Genomic DNA, 20181 nt, shown 5'->3' on the forward strand with positions numbered 1-20181 from the left:
AGTAAAGGCTAATTAGCCATTGTAATTGCAATTGTTTCTTTAAAATTCCAAAGTTGTTTTGTTATTTATTTTGCAGGCCACTTGAAGATTATGACTTTTATTACTATCTTACACCGCACACAAGATATGGGCCGTTTTTAATCGGGGTCTTGACTGGAATATATTTTACAACAAAGAAAGATCAGCTGTTAAAGCAAAAGGTATCATTCTACCGCAATCACTTCACACAGATTACTATTACGGTAGAAATGTGAACACATAATGCTCTTTGTGATATTATCAAGCTGAAAGGACTCAGTACACGAGCGGTTAAAGATGCCATCCAATCATGTACTTATGGTGTCTTGTTGTTCTCCAGTGGCAGGCAGGACTTGGTTGTTTCTGCTGTCTGTCGCTCATGGCTGTTGTGGTTGGAGTGGCCAACATCCTCAGGGAGACCCCGGCCTTGTCAGGTGTAGCAGGGAGGAGTAGGGAATAGTGGACCCAAAATGCAGAGGCAGGCAGGCAGGCAGGAGAATGTAGAGGTGGAGGGTTTAATAGTCCATAAAAAACAAGAGCAAAAAACCGGACACCGGGAGACGCGACAGGAACACACAAACACAAACACCATAGGCACGGGACAAAACGATCCGACACAAGACAAGGGGAACACAGAGGCTAAATACATGAGGTGATGGGTAGATCAGAAACAGGTGAGACAACAGATGAAGCACATCAGGGCGGGGCAGGACAATCAACAAGGCGGGAAACACAAGACAGGAAATAAATAGGGCAAGACAAGACAGAAAACCAGAGACTTCAAAATAAAACAGGAAACAGAGCACAAAACAGACTACCAAAATAAGACTAGACACCAAAACCATAAAAAGTCAAACTAAATCAACCCCGGAGGGGCGAGGAAGGCACTGGAGACACTCGGGGCAAGGGAAACAGAGAGAGGCCAGAGGGAAAAGAGAGTCCTGGGGCACGGAGAACACAGAGAAGGCAGAATCCCACAGGCGACCGGCGACGAAGGCAGGATGCTTCAGGCGGCCGGCGACGAAGGCAGAACCCCTCAGACGGCCGAACAGAACGGTGAGGGTTCGTAGGAGGCCGTCAGCAACGGCGAATCCCCTCAGGAGGACGAACAGGACGGGGAAGTCTCTCAGGCGGCCGCCGTCGAATGCTATACCCCTCTGGTGGCGCGGCGGGCGTACCCCTCTGGCGGCCGGCGGCGAAGGCCGTACCCCTCTGGCGGCCGGCGGCGAAGGCCGTACCCCTCTGGCGGCCGGCGGCGAAGGCGATATCCCTCAGGAGGCCGTCGGCGAAGGCGATATCCCTCTGGAGGCCGGCGGCGAAGGAGAGTCCCCTCTGGAGGCCGTCGGCGATGGCGATACCCCTCTGGAGGCCGGCGGCGAAGGCGATACCCCTCAGGGAACAGAGAGTCCTGGGGGCACCGGGACCACAGAGGGCCCCGGGGTACACAGAGGGCCCCGGGGACACAGAGGGAACAGAGGGACCCCGGGGGCACAGAGGGAACAGAGGGGCCCTGGGGCACAGAGGGGCGCTGGGGCACAGGGAACACAGAGAACACTAGGGGCACATGGAACACAGAGAACACTGGGCACCGGAGAGGCCTGGGGGAAACAGAGGGTCACTAGGGACAGGGGGAGACAGAGAGAGACCACTAGAGACAGGGGGAGACAGAGAGACCACTATGGACAGGGGGAGACAGAGAGAGACCACTAGGGACGGGGGCCTTGGGACTGAGGAAACGCAGAACCGGGCAGACTATGACAGACATGACTCAGACAAAACAGACACGGACAGAACAGGCTCGGACAGGACAGACTCAGACAGGACGGACTCAGACACAGACGGGACGGACTCAGACACAGACGGGACGGACTCAGACACAGACGGGACGGACTCAGACGGGACGGACTGGGACTTATGGGCAGGAACTGTAATGGGGACACGGATGGTGACAGGGACAGAGACGGGCACGGTGACGGGGACAAGGATGGGCACGGTGACGGGGACAAGGATGGGCACGGTGACAGGAATGGGGACAGTGACAGGGAAGAAGACAGGGACAGTGATAGGGATGAAGACAGGGACAGTGACAGGGATGAAGACAGGGACAGTGACAGGGACAGGGATGGTCTCAGGTGCGGTCCCAGAGGCGGTCTCCGGAGCACCGGAGGCCGGCAAAGTCTCAGAGGGGGTCTCCCGGGCAGTCCCAGGGGCGCCAGAGACCGGCAAAGTCCTAGGGGTGGTCCCACGTCGGGATACAGGGGGGCAGCCAGCCAGCCGGGGATCCGGGGCGCTGGACAGCGCTGGCACACTGGGTGGCTCTGGGACACTAGAGCGATCAGGGACACTAGAGAGCTCGGGGACACCAGGGAGCTCGGGGACACTAGAGACGCGAGAGGGCTCGGGGACACTAAAGGGGCTGCCAGCTAGCTGGGAGTCAGGGGAGCTGCTAGCTAGCTGGGATCCTGGGGAGCTGCTAACTAGCTGGGAGGCAGAGGAGCTGCTAACTGGCTGCGAAGCAGGGGAGCTGCTAGCTAGCTGCGAGGCAGGGGAGCTGCTAGCTAGCTGCGAGTCAGGGGAGATGCTAGCTAGCTGCGAGTCAGGGGAGCTGCTAGCTGGCCTGGACTCAGGGGAGCTGCTAGCTGGCCTGGACTCAGGGGAGCTGCTAGCTGGCCTGGACTCAGGGGAGCTGCTAGCTGGCCTGGACTCAGGGGAGCTGCTAGCTGGCCTGGACTCAGGGGAGCTGCTAGCTGGCCTGGACTCAGGGGAGCTGCTAGCTGGCCTAGACTCAGGGGAGATGCTAGCTGGCCGGGGTTCTGAGAGGCTGCTAGCTAACCTGGAGTCAGGGGAGAGGCCGCTAGCAGGCTGAGAGGCTGGGAAGGAGCTGTACGTCAGCCCAGGGACAGGAGGGCTGCACGTCAGCTCAGGATCAGGGGAGCTGCACGTCAGCTCAGAGTCAGGAGAGCTGCACGTCAGCCCAGAGTCAGGAGAGCTGCACGTCAGCCCAGAGTCAGGAGAGCTGCACGTCAGCGGCGACCCAGGGCGGCTGCACGTCAGCGGCGAATCAGGGCGGCTGCACGTCAGCGGCGAACCAGGGCGGCTGCATGTCAGCGGCGACTGGGCTGCAGGTGAGGCGTCGAGCGACTGGGCTGCAGGCGTGGCGTCGGGCGACTGGGCTGCAGGCGTGGCGTCAGGCACACAGGTCGGCTCAGGCTCAGGTCCACTGTGAGGCTGATCAGGGACATGGCGCTGAGAGCCACGACGTCCTTTCCTCCGTCCACGGCCTCCACGGGTCCCCGTGAAGACGGCCAGGCGGGTTCCGTCAAAGGATTGCTCGTAGTAGGGAGTATCTGCAGAACCGGCAGCTGCTGAGCTGACAGACAGGCTGGTGGGCATTTGCTGGCACTGGGTTAGGCCGGGAGTGAGAAGAGGAGTGTTGGTGGATGTAGCTGGCGGCGGCACACTTGACGCCAAATATTGAAAAATAGTCAAAAACGTCTCTGGCTTGACTCCTGGTGACTGAACAGAACAGACAGGACTAGGAGTAGACTGGGTGACGGACATAAAACCTGTAGTTAAACTGCTAGCAGGTGGATGAGACTGAGTAGAAATGAACCTTTTAACCCAATCGGGAATTGAGTCCTTAAGCCAAGGCCTGTCAGACACCATTTGACGAGCTAACGACAGAATCGCCGCTTTCTGGCAATCACTGCCTGTCTCTTTCCACATTGCTTTCAGCTCTATCAGGTCACAAAGTAGTTCACAAAGTTCATCAGGAAAAGGGCATGCAAAATCCATAATCCAAATAGGCCCAGAGCAGCAACCAGGAGACAAACAAAAAACAAAAACTGAGAACCCACCGGGATAAAGGAAGTACCTCTGCTGGGTCCGAGTGGTCAGATCATTATGTCAGGTGTAGCAGGGAGGAGTAGGGAATAGTGGACCCAAAATGCAGAGGCAGGCAGGCAGGCAGGAGAATGTAGAGGTGGAGGGTTTAATAGTCCATAAAAAACAAGAGCAAAACACCGGACACCGGGAGACGCGACAGGAACACACAAACACAAACACCATAGGCACGGGACAAAACGATCCGACACAAGACAAGGGGAACACAGAGGCTAAATACATGAGGTGATGGGTAGATCAGAAACAGGTGAGACAACAGGTGAAGCACATCAGGGCGGGGCAGGACAATCAACAAGGCGGGAAACACAAGACAGGAAGTAAATAGGGCAAGACAAGACAGAAAACCAGAGACTTCAAAATAAAACAGGAAACAGAGCACAAAACAGACTACCAAAATAAGACTAGACACCAAAACCATAACAGGCCTATCCGTCTGTACCACACACCCTCTACCAGGGGCTGCACCGGTCCCTCTGGGCTCTGGCTGTGACCTGGATAATATTGGCCTGTGAGGAGGGTTATATGCATCGTAACAAGCTTTTCAGGTATTTCTTTCCTCTGCATAATCTGATTGACTACACTACAGATGTATAATGTTCAATGTTTCAGTGTTGTCTTTTTTTTCTCAATGTTTTCATCGCTTATTTATTATTTATTCGCTTTTTAAAATGTTTTTGTAGCTTTTTAAAAGTTTTCGCCACTTTTTTGGTAAAATTCATAATCAATGATTGACTACACTAAAATATACTGTAAAGATTTGGGGGGATTTTACAATGATATGGGCATGTCTTGTTAAGTGACAGCCAAAATGTAAAAAAAAAAAAAAAAATCTTATTTCTCACGGTTTCTCTAGGTTTTATCAAGAGCTTCTTGTCATTGGATTTATGGGTCCCTCTTTCCAATATCAGTTTCTGCAGCTATCTGATGCATCCTATCTTCTTCACCGTCTACATTGGCTTGCAAGAAACCCCAATCCACTACACAGATATCAACTTTGTAAGTCAGCACATTTTCTTCAGTTTCATCAAGGGTAGGGTTTAACAATAAGAGTTGCCCGATGGCCCGGGGCAAGTAATACGCCTTGACCCCTGCCCACGTACAGACTGATCTCATGAAGTGGCGTATGTATGACACGCCAATTCGTATGCCATTATTGGCGTGTTATGAAGACGCTACTCGCTTTGCAGCGTGTTTATCAATGCCATTTGGCCTCCATTGACTTACATTACCTTGCGATTGCGCGTCAATTCACGCCGTAACGAGTAGTATGAAAGGGCAAAAATCTGCGTAGGGAGGTTGGTCGGGGGGGTGGATGGGTCAAACACAGGACTTTCACCCAGGAGACCGGGATCGCGTGTCATGTTTCCTAAACTCAACTGTCGCTTTCTTCTCGCGATAACACGGCAAGTGGCGTGTATGTTTACGTCCGCTGTATACAGCGTAGACAAACACGCGAATAGCTCAAAATGCGTACAGATAACACGCCACTTGGCTTAAGAAAGTGGGCGTGTATGTTTACGCGAAGTCATGATGCCACGTTGCCACGTAAGAGAATGCTTGGTGAAGGATTTGCTTTGAAATGCTGTTGCCCAATCGAGAATTGAGTTGGCGTTAGTGACACATGACAGGCAGCTGTCTTGTTAGAAGATGAAGAAGATGGCTGCGTACGAGCAAAAGGGAAAGATAGTGCTTGAAGCGTCTTGGAAGAAAGAGTTTTCTGGGGTGGCAGTAGACGATGTTGATGAAACAACTACACAGTTTTGCGAAAATTGCCACAAGTTTGAGTCCAAGGCAGATAAAAGTGGATCCTTTTTCAAAGAAATGTCTTCATTCAAAATTATTATCTGATAACCACTAATAAAATTATCTTTGAAGGGCTGTTAAAAATTGACTTTGGGCAAGTAGAATTGTTTTTCACCTGTCCAACCAGGCAAGTGAAAAAAAAAAAAAACCTTAACGTTGAACCCTGAAGCGTAATGCTGAGATGTTTCAGATTTTGGGCATTATTTGGCTGTTTTATGTATGCCTTTCTAACTGAATACTGCATGTCTCCTGTCCTCTTTGGATGTACCTGTTCCTTGGCACCCTGGTGCTCACACTGGTGGTCAGCTGTGTGTTTACTGTGCTGGTTGAGAAGCCATACAGCATCCTAAAAGGTCAGTAGATCGTTCCATTTAAAAACATACCGTACACAATTGTCAAGTGGTTCATCTTCATCCAGTTTCTTCTTAATAAATGAATTACTTGAATGTTAATTTTTTTTTATTGATATTGTCAGTCAAAAACACAAAACGTAAAAGCAATAACATTTAGGTATAGGTATATATTTATGTGTAGGAACACACACACACACACACACACACACACACAAACACACACACCTCAAGGCTTTGAGTTGCCAGAGCAGCATCTTTTCAGGGAGAGTTGTTATTGTTGTCGAAGATTTCCGTTATTTTGCTGATCTCTTCATATTTGGTGTGTGTGTGTGCATGTGTGTGTGTTTATCTGCATGTTTATGTGCACGTTCATCTCAGTCTGTTACGTCATGTCAAAGATGTCATGGGCATCTTGCTGACCTTCACATATTTTGTGTGTGTGTGTGTGTGTGTGTGTGTGTGTGTGTGTGTGTGTGTGTGTGTGTGTGTGTGTGTGTGTGTGTGTGTATGTGTGTGTGTGGCAGTATTGTATATGCTTGTTTATGCTGTGTGAATCATGTTTGTGCTACTCTGATCATTATTTTTATTTTTTACATGTGTGTGTGTTATAACCCAGCTCGTAGGGTAAAGGAAAGGAACGTAAAACCAGGTGTTTTGGGTAAATTATAATAAAAGGAGGACTTTTCAACAAATAAGATATATAAATATATATGAGCTAAATCACTAAACTATCAGGCATGGAAACAAAACCTCAATATTAATAAGTCCCACTTTAAAACAAAACATAAAGAAACCAGCACCTGAACATAAAATAACTACGTGAATGTGTAAACTAAACCCTGGCTCAGTCTCTCAAGTAGTCTTACCTTAGTTTTAGTAAAGCTTTCAGTAAAGCATCTAACAAAGCATGCAAAAGAGCCCACCGTCACGTTGGCAGGCTGCTCTAGTGAAATCACAGCTGCCACGAGTACCGATCAGGCACCCTAATTATATGCAGGTGAGCCTGATTGCTCCTTCAGGATTGGAGGGAGAGACAGGAGCTGTGTTGGAAACCGTTCCCTCATTCTATATACTATAACTATAACTATATAGGGAACGACCAAACCAGATTTCAGACACTACACTGAAAACATCATTGCGTCAGTAGATGTGGCGGTTATTTGTGTGACGGAGGCGTCATTCAATTACATTTTATTTATAGTATCAAATCATAACAAGAGTTATCTCAAGACACTTTACAGATCTCTCTATAGTTTACAAAGACCCAACAATTCCAGTCATTTCCCCAAGAGCAAGCATTTAGTGCGACAGTGGTGATGGTGCCGGTTGGGGGTGTGATGAACAGTGGCAATAATAGTCACAATAAAGATAATGGAACTGTGACTAGAAATAGTAGTTGTAGTATTTCATGGCGATGCAGGGCATAGCAGGGAGTAGCAGGACATAGCAGGACGTAGAAGGGCAATGCAGGACGTAGCAGGGCCCTGCAGGATGTAGCAGGGCACTGCAGGATGTAGCAGATATAAAACAAATATATAAAACAAATAAAGTAAATAATAATACAAATAAATAAGAGGATGTAACCTAGGTTGTCTGCTGCCCGTGGAGGTCATATCTAAGGGGGAGGAGGGAGTCGGTAGACCAGGCAAGGTGTGGGCTTAGAATCAGGGGGACATTTCAGTAGCGGGGAGTTTGTCAACATAATCAAGTAGTGGTTTCCAGTGTGAATAAAACTTCTCGGGACGGCCTCTGAGGCTGAATTTGATTTTCTCCAGTTTTAGTAGGAAAACATATCGTGTAGCCAGGCTTTAAAGGAAGGTGGCTGGGAGGATTTCCATAAGAGGAGAATTTTCCTACGCGCAACCAAGGACGCAAAAGCTATAACATTTTTCTGCAAAGATGTGGTCACAAGTTCATCAGGAGGCACCCCAAAAATGGCTATCTGTGGCGAAGGACTAACCGATATACCTAGGATGTCAGAAATAGATCTAAAAAAGGATTGCCAATAGTTAGATAATTTAGAGCATGTCCAGAACATGTGTGTCAGATTGCACGGCGTCAGAGAGCATCTGTCCCAAACTTCAGTAGTCCCATTTGGGTAACGTTTGAGGAGTTTGTCTTTGCTATAATGCAGTCTAAAGAGTACTTTAAATTGGATAATAGAGAGTCTGGCACAGCTAGAGGAGGAGTTAACAGCTTCCAACGCTCTTTTCCATAGAACACCCGAAATGCTTATCTGGAGTTCGGTTTCCCAGTCGGCTCTGCTCTTATTTGCAGGTAAATCACTTATTGGTGATAAGAGATTATAGAGAAATGATACATGGCCTTTAGGCAAAGATTTAGCCTGAAGTACTAAGTCTATACTGCTGAGGGGTGGGGCTTGGGGGAACTGAGGAGAGTAGGTTCGTGCAAAGTCGCGAAGTTGGAAGAAGCGAAAAAAGTCAGTATTACCTAGTCCAAAGGTCGAGCGTAGTTGGTTGAAAATGGCGAATAGTCCGTCTATGTATAAGTCTCCCAAGCATCTCAGGCCTTTCTTTTCCAGAGCTACAAAGCGTGAGTCAATCCTGGCTGGCACAAATAAGTGATTGTTTCAAAGAGGTGAACCAAAGCAGAATCTTTTGTGCGTTAGCCGCCCAGTAGTAGCCAAGGAGGTTGGGTAATCCCAGACCACCCAATGATCTGCTTCTCTGGAGCAAGGACTTATTTGCTCTGGCCCGTTTACTCAGGAGAATATTAAAAGGTTTTATTGATGTTGCATGTTACATTTCCACTGTTTAGAAACTAAAGCCTGCTCTGTTTTTCCTTTTCAGTTTCTGTGGGTGCTTCTGCTTCTTGTTCTCCTCTGGGAAAACACTGCCACGTTGCATTGTGGGATACGGGAGTAAAATGTAGGGTACATCGTACATGTATGCTGAGATTAGCAGTGCATTGCAGGTACTTTATAGTGGACTATAGTGTGAATGAAACTAACCGCGGAGAGTTTGATAGGGAACGGTTTCCAACACAGCTAGGGTGCTGGCGTTATCATGGATCCAACGCAACTTCTAGGCAAGTCCCGCCCTACAAAGCAGCCCAATTGGTTGGGGTTAAGCATCGACCTTGAGTGGTTAAGGTTAGGATAGCCGACTGGTCAGGGGATAGGACCTGAACAAATCGGGCTACGTTGTCTTGCGTAGGCATGGACACCTGGCCAATAGCAGCATGTGAATGCTGCTGAAGGGCGGGTCTTGCCTAGGAGTTGCGTGGGTTCACCTCAAGCAGGAAGTGGGAGGGATCAAACCCAGCTGGACCAATCCCTGACTGGAGAGCACACATCCTACTTGGCATGTTACAGATAACAAAAGAGTTAAGACAGGGAAAGGTGCCAGCGGCAGCTGTAACAGAGTGAAATAATCAGAGCAATCCTATTTTAATGTGATTTCTTTTGCTAATTTTGTATGAATTTCACATTCCATTTCTGGCTTTTTTTTCAGCTGTTTATTATGTTTATCTGCCTCAAGCTTGGATCTGTGAGAAGTCTCTCCTCTCCTCAACTTCCTCTAAAATTCACTCCGACCCTCAGTGCTTTGAATTACCACATCCAGAGAGGGTTGATTTAACATTTATTTATTCAGAGCGGCAGTTAAAAAGAAACAGCCGAGGGAGAGAGAGACTTACACTCTGGAAAGACAAGTTAAGTGCGAGTTTGTGGAGGGAAAGAAGGAATATAATTCGCAGAAAAAGTGTGACCTTAACGGAGCATTTCTTTTTATAACCTTTCCTATATATTTGTACTGTTTTTATAAATCCATTCATCCATTTTCTGCCTCTCATCCAGAGCTGAGTCACGGTGGCAGCCGGCTGAAGTAGTTCCTCTCTCCGGCAACGTTTTCCACTTTCTTTTGGGGGATCCCCCCCCGGGCGTTCCCAGACCAGATGAGATATATAATCTCTGAGACATGTTCTGGGTCTACCCCGGGGTCTCCTACCAGTGCAATGTGCCCAGAAAACCTCCAAAGATGATTAAATAATCATAACATTCTTGGCCAGGTCATTCTTGGAAAAGAGGTTTTAATCTCACACCCAACAAGTCCTTAAAATCACACGGCGAAATGTGGCATTTGTCGGCATTTTTATGTCCCCAACAGCTGGACGATAAAACTGTAAGGATGCGCGATGAATCAATCATTATAACTCTGAATCCACAATCATAGGCCCCTCACTCTGATAGGACTCTCTTCATCTCCACATCTGTGTCTCTTTGTACAGTGTGTGCCAGGAAATCAACGTCATTGATCTACAAAATGGTCCATCGGGGCCTCCTTTGCCTCCACGGGCAAAAATCGTCAACAGAAGTGACAAAACAAATCCACAAAAACGCAGTACAAAAGCGACAAAAACATTGAAAAAAATCAGAAAAATAGTGGCAAAAATGTCAGAAAAAAAACGTCACAAATGTCGAAAAACGCGCCCGAATAGTCAAAACGCTACGTGTTTACAGTTACCTGTTATGATAAATGGAAGAAGAAATAGACTAAGTTACTATGGCTGAACATAAAAACGGGACCTACAGAAACTCAACCATCATAATCCCAAAAAGCCATCGCAGAGTGAAATACACTCGTCCCAGCTGGACGTTTTTCTCTTAGAAAGAATGTGGTTGACGCATTAAGCTTCAAAATCAATCAAATCAAAAGAACATTATTTTCCCCATGTGGGAACTTCGTTTGTGGTCAGGCACATTCAAACACAACATACAACAATACATAGTCAGTATTAATCATGTTAGGGTAGGAGTAGAGGCTAAGGAGAATAGGTCAGAGTCTGGATGGATGCTGGCACAAAGGGGGACTCATTGGCTCATTTGGATCGTAGGGGAAGGGAACGGAATCTCCTCCCTGAAGGTAACAGATGGTTGTTGAGGTTATGGGTGGGGTCCGATATATTGAGTTTACTTTTCCTGATGGCCTGTTTCTCAAATATGGTTGTGAGAGTGGTCTGGGGTTGTCCAGTGATCTTCCCGCTCATTTTTATGATTCTGTTGAGGGGGGACATTTGTTCAACTCAGTCAGGGAACCAAAACCATGACAGCATGCTGAAGTGGAGGCTGGATTGGATCAAACAGTTATGAAATGACTGGAGTATTAACTCGTTGACCTGCAGTCGTCGTAGCATCCGAAGAAAGTACAGGTGTTGTTGACATAGCTTCAATTCGAGTTATAATAAAAAAGAAAAGAAGACAAACAGAGAGAAGAGCGAGAAGAGGGAGTGAGGAAAAGAAAGAATTAGCCTTCTGGGCAGAGCTGCTATCATTGGCTCTCAATATGCAACTGATGGTTTATTGATCTGTCCCAGCACTAAGCTCTCTGAGATCCAAAATACTGACAGAGAGAAAGAGAGAGAGAGAGAGAGAGAGGGAGAAATGAAGGGAACTGATGTAGGAAGAGAGACAGAAGTGTGAGCCAAGAAAAAGAGGGAGCGTGCATACAGATGGAGGAAGACAGAGTGAGGAATGGGATGAAAGGAGTGGATTAGACATGGAGCGATGGAGGCAGAGAGAAGGCAGGATAAAAAAAAAGGGTGGAGTGGAGGACAGAGAAATGGAAAAGATCATTTCCCAAAACAGAAAAGAAAGGAGGGAAAGATGGATGGGACGGGTGGAGAGGGGAGGTAACAGAGAGGCGAGGAATGAGAGCGATAAGCGTTTTGAAAATGTAATGCGATCGCTGACATTTCAATCACAGGACTTACTGTTGTTGCATTCACACATTTTCTCAGGCTTTTTGAAAGGCGCAGTAAAGACGGAGAAAGTGCCATAAAGTTAATGGAGAATTATACTAAAATGTTATATTTCGCCACATTGCCCCTCTGGGCATTTTCTATCTCTAACACAAAGGCCGTGGAGTAAGTAGTTTCCACAACATATGACAATAAAGCAGTCCATTATGGTATGTTCTCTGGCTCTGGGATACTCTTCTTTACCCTTTAACAACTGCTGACTACGATATGTAGGTAGATCTCGTTAAGACTGCCGGCCCAAATCCTTATTTTGGGCCTATCCTGGTTGTATCCAGATTGATTATAGAAAGTCTGAAAGGACATCAAAAAAAAAAAATTAAATGAGATTTTTACAAATCTGATCCTGATCCTGAACTGTCTGTCTTAAATATCAGATTTGAGAAACAAATAATAATGTTGTAGCATGGCAGCAAATACACAAAGACTCACTGTAAAAAAACAGTGTGTTGTCTTTGTAGGCCAACCCGGTCTCACGCCAGCTCGTGAAATAGTCACGTTATTTAGATTTATTGATTTGTTTACAGGTCGCGATTTTGACGTTTATTTCGTGTACGCGCCACGAATTTTGAGCGTGTACAGGGCACGATTTTCGAACCTGCTCTGGGGGACGCAACAACGGGGAAATGAGGCGCAACAGGCCAGCTACAACAACAGGACGGACCGCCACATGTGGGATGCGATCCCCGGGCGCATCCCCAGGCGCAGGGGCACACAACAACGGGGAAACGGAACGCCACACGCCGGCCACAACAACGGGACGGGCCGCCCCTCGCGGGATGCGATCCCCGGGCGCAGGGGCGCCACACGCCGGCCACAACAACAGGACGGACCGCCACATGTGGGACGCGATCCCCGGGGCGCATCCCCAGGCGCAGGGGTTGGCACACAACAACGGGGAAACGAAATGCCACAACAACGGGACGGTTGTGGTTAGGAAGAGAATAACGGGGAAAGGAACTGCAACACACGATTCCCGGTCTCCAGGGTGAAAGTCCTGAGGTGTTTGACCCATCCACCAACCTCCCTGGGCGAACCTTCGCCTTATCAATACTACTCCCTACCGTCATCGTTCTGTGATCACAAAATATGCTTCCCATTGAAATACATTGCTTTAAAATTCGTAATCACCACACAAAAAAAACGACATTATCGTGTCCTGTCCACGACTCAATAGATTCAATAACGTGACCGTATCACGAACTGCCATGAGACCGGGCTGTGTAGGCAATGACTCCTCAACATAGCACGATAAATATTATGATAATAATAATTGCATTACCAAGTGAAGCACATCTGTCTGCAAATTTAAGCAATATGACGTGATTCATACAAAGGGATTATCTTCTGCTACGTTTCCCCCTCTCATTCCTCCTGCTCTGGCGTTTCCCCCTCTCATCCCCCTGCTGTCATTCCCCCTGCTCTGGCGTTTCCTCCTCTCATTCCCCCTGCTCTGACATTTCCCCTCTCATTCCCCCTGCTCTGGTGTTTCCCCCTCTATTCCCCCTGCTCTGGCATTTCCCCCTCTCATCCCCCTGCTCTGGTGTTTATCCCTCTCATTCCCCCTGCTCTGGTGTTTCCCCCTCTGATTCCCCCTGCTCTGGCGTTTCCTCCTCTTATTCCCCCTGCTCTGGCGTTTCCTCCTCTTATTCCCCCTGCTCTGGCGTTTCCCAGCCCCTAAACTGCTCTTATTGTGTTTTTGGGATTCCTGTTTTATTTTAAAATGCATTGTTTGTTGTCATTACAGGTCTCGTCTTCCCCCCTTTGTCTGTTTTCCCGCCCGTGTGATTACCTTCCTAATGTGCATCACCTGTTCAGAGTCGTCATCCCCAGTCCCCTCTGCATATATCCTCCCAGTGTTCACTAACCCTCTGCCAGATCACTTTGGGCTCAAAACGCTTAAAAACCAAAACATAGCAGTGTAAATGTAGCCTTACTCTGATTTTGGAATTGGAAAGACAGATGCAGAGCAGCAGCGTGACATTAAAAGAGCGTCACATGATTGGCGTAGTGAAAACACTGTTATATTAATTTAGCAGGATGGCAGGTGATTTCTAATTTGTTGAACATGAGGGCTTTACAGGCCTCCTCCGGTGACCTGATCATGCTATACAAATTCAACAGATTTTTCTGAAAATACTCCATCACCAGAGAAATGAGGTATGATTATCTTCACCAGCAGCAATCTCAGACTAAATGCTCTTTGGGTCTGCAGCGGGGGAATGAGGGCAGGAGGTACACAGCTGTGTCTGTTTAAAATTTGGCAGAAAATAAAATCCATCAACCCAGAAATCCCTCAAAATCTGGTGGAAGGTAAGCACGAATTGTAAAATGTAGATTATGTCCTGTGGACACAATGTGCCATAAGACTTTAGTCAAGGTGTAACTGAACAGAATTTTGTGACGGACATGTTTTTGGCCGTGGCTTTGGTGCATTTGAATCCACCTAAACAAATGTGTTTAATGTAAAGAATTATGCTTTTCCTAACGTTTTGTCCCTTTTTTCCAACATTTTTGGCGCTTATTTCAACTTCCCATATTTCTGATATATAAAGAATTTGAAAACAGGTCAAATATGACCCAAGGATGACACAAGGGTTAAAGGTCCAATATGTAATATTTGTACTGTAATAAATCCAAAAATGACACCAATGCCTCATCAGATATTAAGGAAACATGTTAAACTGAAATACTATCTTTTCTGACAACAATGCTAATGTCAGTATTTTTTCTTTTTGAAATGGACATTCCGTGACGGAATTTATGTCTGTGTTTTGGCCTGTGTGTTGTTATCAACGGCCCAGTTTGACAGCCAGGCTGGGTTGCCAGATATACCTGTAAAAACGTAAACCCAGCACGCTACAGCTGTAACGGTAGTACAGCCACGAAAGCAGCACACAAACGAACAGGATCAACGGAGATAGATTCTACCCGACCTAAAAAAAAGAAAACAGCATGTTTCTAACAGTTGCGTGACCAGAGACGTAACAACCCCCTGGTAAATATTGGAGATGTATTTGAAAGATGGAGACAGCTTAGATCCCAAAAGGACGCAGAATTGGCTTATTTCCTCCTGAACAGGTAAGCATAGCTTCAGGCTAATTTATCACAGCCACTACGGACGGGCATTTTAGTTCATTTCAACATTTGTGTACTCACATTGAATTATATAGCTAGAGTACCCGAGTTGGTTACTCGCAAAAACAATTGAGACACAGCCAGTAAAGTGATCCCGACTGGTCCTGGCTAACGCCGCCATGCTAACCCTGTTAACGTTACGGGGAGGACCAGGCAAGCGGGCCATGGCTGTTTACAACGTGTAGTTCCAACCCGTTCTCACGGCAGTTCGTGTAAATATCAACGTTATTCGTAATTTATTGATACGTGTTCACGGAGACGTTTTTTTCGTTTTTTACGTGTAAATGTCACGTTATTTTCTCGGGGAAAGGACGCCGAATGTCACGTTATTTTCTCGGGGAAAGGACGCCGGGAGGCGGCCGAAAAGGAAGCTCCATAAGCCGGGAGGCGGCCCGCTGGGGACGCGCTGGATGAGGCGGCCGGGAGGCGGCCGATTTGTGTTGTCCGCCACGTAAAAAACGACAAAAACGTCTCTGTGAACACGTATCAATAGATTAAAATAACGTCACATTTACACGAACTGCCATGAGACCGGGCTGTTCAGTCGGCATGGTAGTGGTATTTTTAGCGGTTCCTATTGTAATTCTAAGCCGAGGAAGTGTGCCTGACTGGCGTGTGGAGAGGACGGTGAGGTTGTTGTGTTTTTAGCGGTTCATACTGTAATTTTAAGCCCGAAAAAGTGTGTCTGTCAGTTGGTTACAGAGCTCCGCGTGAGCACGGGCTTTTATGTCAATATAGCCAGCATCTAACGTTAGCTATTACTGGCTGTGGGTAATGTCTGGCTATGTGAGACTAGCATCTAACGTTAGCTACTCGTGCGTATATCTATGCTCTGCTGTGCTGTGGAGTAATATCTGGCTATGTGAGAAAAGCGTCTAGCAACATTGTTGTGAATGCTGCGGTCTCAGCCTGGCAACCCCCGTGAACTTCGAGTCTGGGCAGGAGGGGGCGGGGGAAACGACTCTCCAGTATTTTGAATTGGTAGTGCAGTAACTATTTTAACCGCTAGCTGCCAGTATTACATACAATATTACATATTGCACCTTTAAATGAAATTCAGATGCGGACCTTTGAGTAATACGTTTAAGAAACACTGATAGATGATTATCATGCAGTGCAACACCACGATTATCATTTCCTCAACAGAAGTTTCCTCCCAGAGCTCCGTGCTGCCCGAGGCGGAGGATGTTGTTAGCAGTCGTGCAGGTTTAACACCTGTCACACTGTCAGTCACAACACCACAACTTCCCTCTTTTCAGCTTAACTCATCCACTGAAGATCCTGCCCTCTTTGTTCTTCACTGTAAGTGATCGACACTTCATCGCCCTCGACACAAATCTCTCCATCTCCACTCGCCGTGCTCACACCCACAACGCCTTTCAAAGTCCAGGCTCCAAAAGAGAAGAGGCAGTGAATTTCAATTAGTTAAAATCTTATCTCGGTTGTCTGTTTTAAGGAACAGATCAAGGCCATAGATTGTAAACGGTCAAGCTGCATTTAATCTAATTTTTCCAGCAGGAAAACGTCAAAAAAGCACAAAAACGTTGAAAGAAGTGACAAAAACACCTATCAAGAACATCGAAAAAAGCTGCAAAAATGTTGTTGTTGTGCGTGTGCGCATGTGCGTCAGTCGTGGCGGGAACTGAGCAGCAGCCCCGCCCGCTGCAGAGACAGGATTGAAACAGCGGTCTTTTGCTGTACATTTTGTTGGTAAATGGGAGATGTTTGAGTCACTCGCATCTCGTTTTCATATCAGAAACAAGGAAATGAATTTGGCGACGTACGTGTGTTACGTCAACCCGTTCTCACTCCCGCTTGGTCAGTGGCTCTCAGAGTCACATACTGATGCAAAGTTAGTTATTGGTCAAAATTGCGGGTCGCACCAAATTCACAGTGATTGGTTGAATTGACGTCAATTGTTGCGATCGCGACACCGCAAAAACCTGGAGGGACTGGTTAAATATCAGTAACTGTGGTCAGGTAGTCTGCCACAATGTACTCTCCCTTTAGGGCCAGATAGCATTGCATTTTGCTTTGTGCTTTTGTTTGTGTGTTCCAACCTGTGATTAGTAGTTTTGTTTCTGGTATTGCAGGGCTTACTGCTGATGGGAGTCAAATATCTTTATCTCCCCAACTGAGTGAAACTGAAGTCACTCAGCTGCAGTGGCAAACAGAGCAGCAAGAGACTCTGCATAGCATGTTTATCCATATTGTTTTATGTCTTCCAAGGGCAATGAATTGTGCTGTTTGTAGTTTTCCTGTGCATCTGCAAGATTATTCATGGCCTCTTCAAATTCTTCATTTATCTGCACACCGTTATTTGGCAGAAATTAGCCTTCAGTTGTGAGGAAAAGGTAGGGCCATTCTTTGTTCAAGGTCTGTGTTTTTAATTTAGAACATCTCTTCTATGGGAGTCAAATGTGTTGATCAATCATTCAATGTCTCTATTTTCTTCTTGTCTCTCTCATTTTCCTAAAACATTTTGTGTAGTTCCTCTTTCATTTTTCTCTGTGCTTCAGGATTTACAGGTTGCAGATATGGATTTAACACATGCATATGCATCCTTCCTCCATCTCTTCTTTATGTTGTTGTTGTCATCACTGCTGGGCTGTGTCATCTTTGGTGGCTCCGTCTTTTTGTAGTTGTCCACTCTGCATTGTAGTTTTGTTATACAGTAGAGTCATAGCCGCTACCTTCTAATTGATCTTCAATCACATCCTTGAAGAAGCTAGGATAGGCCAGCACGATCTTGCGGGCAATTTCACTCAGGTGCTTCTTCCCACGATTTTAGAGGTTTATTTGTGTTAGGGCAACATCTTGGATTGGACTGGAGTGAGGAGGAGCTTGCATGTAAGTCTTGGCAAGAGTTGTTCAATGGTACTGTACATCACTTGTAGCATTTCTCTCTGAACTGCCTCTTTGGCCTGTAGAGGTTCTTCTGACAGAAGTAAAAAGTCTTGGAATAGACATGCATGACAAGGAGCTTGCAGGCGAGTTTGGGTAAGAGTCATTGACCATGGACCAATCTCTTTCCATACCCGAACTGCCATTCTGGGCTGAGTAACTTCTGGCACGAGAAAGAAGCTTTTCTCGATTAAACTTCCTTCAGAACACCAAGGTCATCCGGTTCCACAAAGTTTAAATCTTCCACAGCATTCACACCAAGGCTAAAGAGTACATCCAGTTAACGTTGCAGTCTACAGTCTATATAAGCACTGTTGTCATGAAACTGGCCAGGTCACCCATGACTGTTCTAAATCTGCAGGTTCCAACCAGTTAAGCTCAATTCAAATTGTATTTATAGTGCCAAATCATAACAGGAGTTATCTCAGGACACCTTACAGATAGAGTAGGTCTAGACCACACTTTATAACTACTTTTGGTGCGACAGGGGAGAGGAAAAACTTCCTTTTTACAGGCAGAAACCTCGGACAGACCCTGGCTCTTGGTGGGCAGCCATCTGCCGCTGCCTGTTGGGACACAGAGACACTGATACAGATACACAGATATAGAGAAATATGATTCACAAACACACAACACTTTCAGCGGGACACGGGAAACCATGCAGCGCCTTGGTGCATCAAGACATTGGCTTGGTATGAAGGTTTGGAGTTGCAAACAGCTGGAAACAGCTGTCTTTTCTTTCTATCTGGAACACAATGCAGCACTATCACACTGGTCACCATAACTATCTATTACAGAGAACACTCCAGACAAAATGGATCCATCATTTCATACGGTGTAAAATGGCAGCACTTTTCTACCCTTAACGGACAAAGTGCTTTACAATTTTCCTCGTCATTCACAAGTTGACACACACACACACACACACACACACACACACACACACACACACACAAAGATGACACCGTTAGATACCAGGTGAAACCAGAGGGCAGTTACAAAAATCACATTTTACTTTAAAAAAACATTAAGAAAAAAAAGCAGCTTCAACATGTGACTGCTTTAAGACAGTTCATACATATAACCACAAGTGCTGTAGTTCTATATTTTGATTGTTTTAATTTTTAGAGCCGTTTAGACCGCCCCCATAATGGCCCTCACTTTAAGAGTGTAAATATCCACTTAATGAATTATTACTCCTGTTGGAACCGTACCAGTGGATTAAGCATCAGACCAGTGAGACAAAGGAGCCACGTGACCGCAAACAAAAGAAATGAGGCCTCCATGTAGACCTAGAAGCCTAGATTTCACAGCTCCGTGTGAAAGAGTCCTCAAAATGGTTGAAAGTACGTTACCACACGAGGAAAAGAGGTTTCAAAACGGCCGGGGTCTAAAACTCTGCTTTCCCATTGGATGGGGTCCCTGAACACAACAGGGCTCCAGGCCCATGTGACCAACGCTATAAAAGTCTCCGCCACCCAGCATTCAACGTTTTTCGCTTGCAACCCGTTGCTGAAGAAGGCACGTCGTCAACATTGTACGAGAATAAATAGTATAATTCGCTGGTCGAGTGAGCTGTTCTGTATCTTTTGTGAGACACTAAACAGCATCTTACCAAAAACCCTGTTTTTCGAGGAAAAAGAAGGATATTGCCCTTTTGCTTTTTCTTCAAAGTCGACTGAACGGTTTCGATCCCCTGCCCTGGACGGAACTGTTTCGTTAATCACTGGCAAGTGGTTAACCCGTTTCTGTCCATCGCGGAAAATCCAACGGACAGACTAACAGACTGCGCACAAAGAAAGAGGCTTAATAGTTCTGGGCAGATATAGAACAGTGTGTGTTATTAATGAGTGAAGGCTATCGTTGCTGTGACATACACAAATGTATGATCACATTTTTGTTTTGTTAAGTTTGATATAGGTCAAAGTAATTATAATGCGCAGCAGCGTTTCATCTTTTAGGGTAAATGTGCTATCCCAACTATTGTCAGTAGAGGGCAGTGTGAGACTTAGCGTGCTGCATCGACTGTGGACTTCTGGGTACCTGTCCGTAGAGCGTCAGCTGTGTTAGCCTGCAGAGACAGAGAAATAACCCTTTTATTACTAAAGTGTAAATACATGGAATGTGTGATTTGATTTGCAATGAAAGGAGGCTCTACTGCCTTGGAGCATTGCTATTTTGATGGAGGATTTGCACCGTAATATTTTTATTTGTAATCTTCTGCATGTGTGTGCTGCTGCGCGTCCCTGTGTATAGTGTGCATAGTCTGCATGTGTGTGCGCACTGT

At 46.5% G+C, this 20181-nt stretch overlaps 1 protein-coding gene across 1 annotated transcript in view; it reads left to right on the plus strand.

Annotated features, from left to right (window-relative positions):
• LOC120557146 (O-acyltransferase like protein-like) overlaps nucleotides 1–16404 on the plus strand; it is a 30405-nt gene extending 14001 nt beyond the window's left edge. The window contains 6 exon segments of the mRNA XM_039797177.1: nucleotides 77–200; nucleotides 359–442; nucleotides 4345–4450; nucleotides 4775–4917; nucleotides 5987–6077; nucleotides 16298–16404. Of these exon segments, the coding sequence (XP_039653111.1) occupies nucleotides 77–200; nucleotides 359–442; nucleotides 4345–4450; nucleotides 4775–4917; nucleotides 5987–6077; nucleotides 16298–16404 (655 nt within the window).
• The last annotated feature ends 3777 nt before the right edge of the window (nucleotides 16405–20181 follow it).

This window comes from Perca fluviatilis, chromosome 4 (genome assembly GCF_010015445.1).
Source record: "Perca fluviatilis chromosome 4, GENO_Pfluv_1.0, whole genome shotgun sequence".
Taxonomy (NCBI): Eukaryota; Metazoa; Chordata; class Actinopteri; order Perciformes; family Percidae; genus Perca; species Perca fluviatilis.